At 34.6% G+C, this 8,597-nt stretch overlaps 1 protein-coding gene and 1 pseudogene across 2 annotated transcripts; one reads left to right on the forward strand and one right to left on the reverse strand.

Moving 5' to 3' along the window:
• Positions 1–616: 616 nt before the first annotated feature.
• On the reverse strand, positions 617–2,692 carry LOC139873568 (adenine nucleotide transporter BT1, chloroplastic/mitochondrial-like; annotated as a pseudogene).
• Positions 2,693–4,755: 2,063 nt separating this feature from the next.
• On the forward strand, positions 4,756–7,006 carry LOC139872295 (chaperone protein dnaJ 49-like). 2 transcript variants are annotated; one of them, XM_071860139.1, is made up of 2 exons: positions 4,756–5,843; positions 6,791–7,006. In XM_071860139.1, exon 1 carries the CDS (start codon positions 4,756–4,758, stop codon positions 5,827–5,829), a length of 1,074 nt encoding a protein of 357 aa, XP_071716240.1. In that variant the 3' UTR covers positions 5,830–5,843; positions 6,791–7,006. The 2 variants fall into 2 exon arrangements, with proteins under 2 accessions (XP_071716240.1, XP_071716239.1); XM_071860138.1 differs by lacking the exon at positions 6,791–7,006 and adding an exon at positions 6,331–6,738.
• The last annotated feature ends 1,591 nt before the right edge of the window (positions 7,007–8,597 follow it).

The following is an 8,597-nucleotide window of genomic DNA, read 5'->3' on the forward strand; positions in this document are numbered from 1 at the left end:
AGCAAGATGCACCTTGCTCCTTGCGAGGGCAAATTGGCAATTTTTTTTATTTTTTGGGCTCTCACGCAAATAAGGTTAAAAAAATGGGCTTTTTGGTGATAATCCCTAAAGTAATAGAACAACCAAAACCAACCACAAAGAGGTTAATATGTGTTCAATCGTGAACATATTGGTAGATTAATGTGTTAGGTATGTGAATTACCGTTCTAATGAAAAAAAATAAAAAAAATAATTAACCAAAACAAGTCAAAAATGAACAAATAATTGATAGAAGCCTAAAAGTTGTTAAAGACGTTTTTATATTTCGGATACACTTTCCTCGAACCTAAAAAAATGTATATATCGATTAGGTAGCAAATTATACTGTATTTGTGTCAAATACATTGATTCAAAATGTTAGACAACATCCTCATTCCTCAATCAAGTCGAAATGAAAAACTAAATCCGCAATGCAAATTCCTCGTTCAAAAATCATAATTTGTCATCAAACATCAAGTATCCGTTGAAATCACAAATGTATCATAATGTATCATAACACCAAACAAGTGTTTTCTTCCTCTGATCGATATTTAAAAAAATATATATATCTTTTCTGTTGAAAAAAAGTTATCCCTGAACAAAAACCACCATAAAAAACCAAATCTTTTGAATCTTCATTACTATCTTTCAAATAACAAAAGCAACCAAAATTTCAAATTTACCTTTTCGAATCGATTGTTTATGGTTCATCATCTTCTTTCTCTACCAGTATTTTCTTGCACGCCTCGTAGCACATGAACGAAATCCCAGCAGCCGGAACTATTTTAATACAACTTGGTCCCAAACCTCGATACAAACCAGCTACACCTTCCTTTTCAAGAATGGTCAAAAGGGCATGAAGCATGTTGTTATAAACACGCCCGTTTACAGCACCCGCCTGCATATGTTTCCGTGCAACTTCAAGCGGGAACGTTGCACTACTTGAAATCGCACCAGCTGCTGATCCGATTAATAGAGTTGCAATGTTTCCAATTTCATCTTTTTTCATGATTTTCTTGTATGTTTTCCTTAACGTATCATATGCAAAATAGTTTGTAGCAGCATAAGGGACTACACCAATTAGACTTGGTGTGAGCCCCCGGTAGAGTTCTGCGGGCCCCTCTTCTTTCACAATCTTTATAAACGAATCTACAAGATTCTTGTACACGCCCATCTGTAGAAAACACCGCCAATTGAATAAAAATGGAAACTTTAAGTGGCAAAAAGTTACATTTTGTAAGTTAAAAGAGCCGATTGATTACCTGGACGGTGAGTCGGGTTTTAACTAACTCGAGAGGGTAGGTACATATCGTTGAGCTAATACCAGCAACAGCACCTGCAATTAGTGACTCAGGTGTACGAGGTTTTGGCTTCTCGCCGGGTTTAGGAGCCAAGCTTTTTTTGACAGTATCATAAGCAAGTAACTGCAAAGATTGCGTATGACTTCATGATAATGAAAATGAAGCACGTGAAAGTCAATATAACATCATTAAAACCGCAACAACAGAGAGTGATATATCGGCATCTTAGGGTGTGATTGATAAAACCGGATGATTAAGCTAACATTCATTCAGAGGTTCTGAATTAACTTGGACCATAATGACAATAAGCTGTTTGATAATAATTCAAAATAAATAGGTAAAATTACCTTATCAACGCTTTTTATGAATAAAAAGTTCAATATACTTGTTTGATAAGCGTCTAGGATATGACTTAAGGACATTACACAAAATCTAGGTGTATAATGGTTAAGAGTGTGTTTCAACTCTGAATGGTTCAACACTAAATGTTGAACCATTGAGCATCATTAAGAGATAAAAAACAAACACGTTGAATGTTGAATGAATATTCATTCAGCGTTGGACCATTCAATTAAAATGTAAATAAATACACCCTTAGACGTTTTAAAAGAGATTATCTGACTATCGTGGCATGAAAGTACAAAATGACAAAATATTCGCAATAAATTAGATGAAGATATCATACAATCGTGACTACAAAAGCGAGATACAACCAATTCTAAGTAGAGAAGGCATTCAACAATGCTTACGGATAAATCAATTTAAAAGAAAGTATGAAGATTATGCAAAAGAAAAGTCATACCTCAATTGCTTTGCTAGGCGCAACACGAATGACATTGATCAAATTGCCCCTGAAGAGGCCAGGCCAACCTTCAGCCTGCATAATATCTTGAAAAACTTCAGAACTCGAATGTCCCGAACTCCCTACCATCAAACGAGTCCTGATCGTCTCCAACGGAGCAACACATGTTCTTGAAACCGCTCCTGCAATTGCACCACTAATTAATCTCCTTAACAAAGGATTCCCTATCTTGATTTTCAATTTCAATCCACCTTTCTTCTTCTTCTTGAGAACACCCTCATTTGCATCCATTTTTGGTACCTCAACGGTCATAAAACTTGATTCGGGTGTCGAAACAACCTTCGATAAATATGGAAGTTTGACACCTTCATTATCACTCATACTTGTGGAGTTTGTTGAATTAGGGTCCACAGTCCACACCTCCATAACCACCCCTACCCATCTGCCCAACACTTGCGAAAAAGCTCGCAGATTGAGAGAAATTATCATCTTTGGAGCACCAAAGAAACCCTATTCCTAAATCAGGGATTAACCCATCTCCATTGTTCTCCAATAAACGTCTTGTATCCATTCAACTCACCACCAAGCTTACAATAAATTCTACAAATATTGTTTCTTTTCTACAAGAACATGATTATAAAAAACTTATCAATGCAATAAAAGCTGAACATATGACAAAAGGCGGCGTTTTTAAGCTAAGAATATACTTATGGAACAAAAAGGTTTTGCCCTAATCAATTGATGATGGCAAACTGGTAAAAATGGAATCTTTTTTATAAACAAAATATATACCCATTTGGTGATGAATACTATGAAGAGAAACAAATCTTTATACTGTGTATTATATTAAAATGGGGTTTTAAACTTGTACACATACGAAGAAAAATTAAAAATATGGTAAATTTTTAATATTTTTTAGGAATATAAAGAACCCAAATAGTAATGACTACTATGACGAACTACTAATATTAAAGCTTGGAATTTGAAATTAAAAAAAAAAAAAAAGGGGGGGGGGGGGGGGGGGGGGGGGGGGGGGGAATGGGTCTAATACTAAACCTATGAATGCAATATCAAAACAATAGTATATAATGGAGAAATAGTTAAAGATTGAATCTTTTACAAGAAATTAAATAACCCAATTCAAATATGAACACAATGAATAACTAAAATATTAAAAACGGATTTGTGATTAAAAAAAGAATGTTGTTAGTAGAGAGTATTACCAGGTGAGTTTGATTGATGAAAATGGAAATTGGACGGCTGCTAATTCACAAAGTCATTATATTACAAATACTTATTGGTCTCTCTCTCAATACTAATTGCAAAGAGAGAGAGAGGCGTTTGGTGAAAAGGGTTGGTGCTTGTTCTTGGTTTAGTGAAAATGGAGAAGTTTATTAGAGCGTGGGTGGATGATGATGTATGGCAATTTTGACCTAATTTTATGTCCCAACTACAAGATACACTTCTGGTCAAAATTTAAAACATTTATATGTCCCAAATTAGATTAAAGGACTGTCTAGGTAATTAGTTTTTATTAGAGGACTATCAACATGATAAAAAAGATTAAAAGGACTTAGTTTTAATTAAGAGGGAATATTTTTTTAGAAAGTGGCGTAAGTAATTTTTTTCTTTTTTTTTTTCTTTTTTCAAGCATTAAGACCGCATAAAAATGTGAATAATTAAAAAAGACATATTGTGATAAATGTCATTATTTTGACGGGAAACGCTCGAAGAGTTAAATGATAACATTCATTGCAATGAATGTTTTGCTTTTTAAAGGTTTAGAAATTAGGGTTTAGAAATTAGAGGGTTAAAAATTAGGGTTCAGCTATTAAGGTTTAGAAATTAGGGTTTTGGATTTAGAAATTAGGGTTTAGTGTTTAGAAATTAAGGTTTAGATTGAATTTTTAATACGAATGGTTTAGAGTTTGGGATTTAGGGTTTAAGGTTTTTGGTTTAAGAACTAAACTCAAAATCCTAAACCCTAAACTCTACATCGGGCTAAATTTAAAAAAAAAACACTTCACACAAGATGAAAACAAAACGATGCAAATAAACTCTTATTAAAACATCACTTACGATAAATGTTATTATTTATTTCTTCGGGCGATTTTCCGTCATAATAATAACATTCGTGTCTTTTTCAAATATTTATATTTTCATGTGATTTTAATGCTTGAAATAAAATTAAAAAAAATAAAAAATTATTACTCAATTTTTCAAAAAGTGATTTCCTCCTAATAATGACAAAGTACTAAATTACTAATTTTGATATAACCATAAGTACCAAATTAACAATTTAAATTCCTATTCTACTCATATTCCATTAAACGGTCATGATTCACCCTTGGATGGTGAAAAATATCCCTTTCAGTTTCGCACAACTTTTCTCCTTTTATCTCACAATTCTTGTATTCAAACAATTTAATTTCTAAAATCCAAATCAATTTGCTACAAATCGATCCCAATTTAATCACATAAGGCCCCGGATCTCAATTTGATCGAAATCTAAGGTCCTCTTGATCAATTTCTGGTAAGATAACTTTTAACACAAGTATACTTAAATTCCGATCTTATACTGTTTCATTTGGGTCCAGTTAGTATAAGTTTTGAATAAAGTTTGAATCTTTCGATATGGATGGCAATAAAGATGATGCTCTAAGATGTTTGAAAATTGCGAAAGATGCATTAGTGTCAGGCGATCGAGCTCGTGCCCTAAAATTCATATCGAAAGCTAAACGATTAGATCCATTAATTCATGTTGATGACGTGTTTTCCAATTTAGAATCCGAAAATACCACTAATGAATCCGGTTCAGGATCGGGTTCAGGATCGGGTTTGTCGAAGCAGCCCGAGAATGATTCGGGTATAAGGCGAAGGGTTCCGGTTTCAGAAACCGGGTCTTCGGGTTCAGGAGGTTATAGTAAGGAACAGGTTATGATTGTGAGTGAAATTAAGAGAAAAAAAGATTACTATGAGATATTAGGGTTGGAAAAAGATTGTAGTGTTGAGGATATTAGAAAAGCATATAGGAAATTGTCTTTGAAAGTTCATCCTGATAAGAATAAGGCCCCGGGTGCGGAAGAGGCGTTTAAGAAAGTATCGAAAGCGTTTCAGTGTTTGAGTGTTGAAGAGAATCGAAAACAGTATGATCTTGTCGGGTCAGATGAGCCGGTTTACGAGACACGGGCTGCTAGACGCGGTGGTCGTAGTAACGGGTTCTATTACGAAGGTGATGTTGATGCTGAGGAGATTTTTAGGAACTTTTTTTCCGGAGGAACGGGCCCGCGGGCTACCACCCAGTTTACGGGTTTTAGCTTCGGGCCGGGCACTGGTGTAAGGATGCAGGCTGGAAATGGGTCAGGGGGGATGAGGACTTTGATTCAGTTGTTACCGGTGCTTTTGATCATTTTGTTGAACTTTTTGCCGTCCAATGAACCGATTTATTCCCTTTCGAGGACTTATGGTTATGATCATGTGTTAACTACACAAAAAGGGGTTAATTTCTATGTGAAATCGCGTAATTTTGAACAGGATTATCCGTTGAATAGTCAAGAAAGGGAGCGAATTGAGAAAAGGATTGAGCATGATTATGTTTCGATTCTTTCTCATAATTGTCGGCTTGAGATACAACGAAATCAGTGGGGATATTATCAGCAAGAAACACCAAATTGTGATAGGTTAAGGCAGTTTGAAGCTATTGCTTGATGCCTTGATTGAAGGTCCAATTTTGTTTACTTTTCATTAAATACAAAATGTTGCTTGTTATTTCTTATTTTTGTATGACAATACTAGTTAAATTGTGGCATACATTTGTGAACAATAAGTATTCAATTGATTTTGCATTTCTACCATCAACAAGTGTAGTTATGCATTGACAAATTATGGTGTTTCTGAGTCATGCTCTGTTTTAGTGTGTTTTGGTGATTGGGGGTAGTTAATTCTCTAATAATGTTATATAATTGCAAGATTTCAGAAATTAAGGCTCTAGATGTAGCGTAGTTTCTTTTCCGTTTACACGTAGATTTTGGCATCTGTGTTATCTTTGCGGACATTGCATAGAAGAGATCTAACTGTACAACCATCAGTTGTTACTAGTGAAATCATTTCGGTTATTATGATGTATAAATTGGTACTGTATATATTTGAGGTTATTTAATGGGTTATGTGTGAGTGAGCACAAAGTTTAGATCTTGATTTTTGTTGCAGATTTTCGGTGGTTGTACAATTTGGTATTGCAGCCCTAAGATCGTGCCAGAAAGAATGTGGGAATCATAGAGTTTTGCACCCGATGATGCTATACGCGCAAATCCTGCTAGCTACCTTTGCTGGCCGAGTTTTTGTTTTTTGCTTTTGCCTATTTTAACTGCTAAAACTATGCTGTAGGATATTATATTCGAGTGTGAAGGTAGACTAACCCTGGTTAACATTTGGTAAAAGGAGGCTATGTTACAAGATGTTTTCTACTTTGAATTGCAGTTTGTTGTTATGGTGAATGATGATATTGTGTATGATATTGTTGTTTTGGTAAAAGGAGGCTTTGTTATGCTGTGGAATGTATGAAAAGTTGTGTGTTCTCTTGTTCAGTAAATGGACTTAATTGGCCAGGTTGGCCAGTTGGCTAATGGGTGAATCACTCACATAGTGATATCAAATTTTGTTGTTTCAGGTAAGAAAGAATAAGCCGTGAAATTATTATTTGTCACAACTGAAACGTTAATGTCGACTTTTACGCCGTGATCCTTCAACACAGAGTGGAAGAAGGAAACATGGTGTACAGGTTTCTTTTTAGTATATGATTGATTCTGATATTCATCCATAACAAACATCAAGGAAGATTAGTTGTTAAATGTATTTACATAATTGTTGGGTTGTTAAATGTATTTACATAATAATTGTTGAAAGTAAATTTTGTAGCAACTCAAAACATATCTGTTAATGTTATTCAATAAAGCCACCAAATCGGAAACCCTATCCTTAATTTAACAGCCAAAGAATCAACCTAAATACCTAATGGCGGCTGTGGAAGACGACTAAATCAACATGTTGAAATGGTGGTCACGACGACGACGGTGGTGGCGAAGAAGCCGATGGTGGGTGTGCCAGTGAGAGTAATGGCGAGAATAAGATGGTACGTCAAATTTGTGATAGATCTGGAGAAGAGGTGGCGATGGAGTTGCTAAAAGTCGCCAGAACCTTCGATCGGGTGGGAAGCCGGAGAAATGTGAGTTGGAAGGGGAAAAGCTGTTAAATACATTAAGTGTGAATTGACTAAAATATCCTTTTTGAATTTAAAAATCCAGTGAACAGTAAAGGGTTGTGGTGAAATGATATAATTATAATTATATAATATATAATGATCATGCAATATACATTTATTTCTTAGAAGCAAAATATCAAAATTTTCTAAAAATAGTTCAAATTAAGTGTCCAAACGCGCTAATGTGACCAGTAAGAAATGGCAGCCCATAAGTCAAATGGCATCCCATGAGCCTTGAAACGGAAATAAATCTGCTCAATTTATGTAGAACAATAAAATGTTCACCTTTGTTTCTTAAATCATTCCCAACGGGTACGCTCTGAGTATGCCCTCCAGCTCGCTTTTGAGGGCATCGGTGGCAATGTCATGTTATAGGCTTGCTCTCAGAATGTTGTGGTTGTCTTGCCCCAGAACTTTCCCTGTCAAAGCATAATGCATCACCGAGCTGGAAAGAGAATGTGTTGTACTTGAACATATATTTCTTAGATACTTTTACCTTGATTTATTTAGTGTAATTAATTTGATGGGTCCATGTGATTGCGAGTAATCATGTTATGATTGGTAATAGTGTGTGATGTGTATGTGATTGGGAGGAAATTGAGAGAAAAACTGATGTGATGCTTATGTGACGGTATGTCCTGAGGAGGAAGGACATCATAATTGAGAATAATATTAAAATCTTTATATATTTATTATTTATTAGTCTGTTTGGTTAACTATCTTTTAGGAACTTATGTGAACTTAAATTTATGATTTTGATAAACTACAAATCATAATCTTTATTTGTTAGATAAGAAAAAGTGAACAACAAAAACAACAAAACTCAATACACATGAGTGGTGTATGGGGAGGTGAGATGTAGACAATATTTTCCCCTATTCGAGAAAAAAAAACAAGTTATTTCTCCAACCAGAGTGAAACACTCTCAAAAGTACAGAAAGTCATCTCTCTCTATTCGACGCATAAAAATAATGCTTCCGAACGGACATCCGGCCAATAAGTAGCAAAGTTTTTTTTTTAAAAAAAAATAGTAAATTAAAATTAAAAATAAAATTGTGGTGCCATGAAAATAGTAGAATTAAATTTTTATGGGTTTTAAATCATGTCTTAAATTCAATTTAGGCTTTAAACGGCAGTTAAAACGCCAATAAATCGACGCTTCTGTTGACTCAAAATTAGAGCCGAATAAGAAAAAGTAAAGCTTATAGGAAAAAAA

Source organism: Rutidosis leptorrhynchoides, chromosome 10 (genome assembly GCF_046630445.1).
Source record: "Rutidosis leptorrhynchoides isolate AG116_Rl617_1_P2 chromosome 10, CSIRO_AGI_Rlap_v1, whole genome shotgun sequence".
Lineage (NCBI taxonomy): Eukaryota > Viridiplantae > Streptophyta > Magnoliopsida > Asterales > Asteraceae > Rutidosis > Rutidosis leptorrhynchoides.

Coding starts and splice junctions, on each gene's coding strand:
- LOC139872295 (XM_071860139.1), top strand. CDS start 4,756: ATGGATGGCAATAAAGATGATGCTCTAAGATGTTTGAAAATTGCGAAA.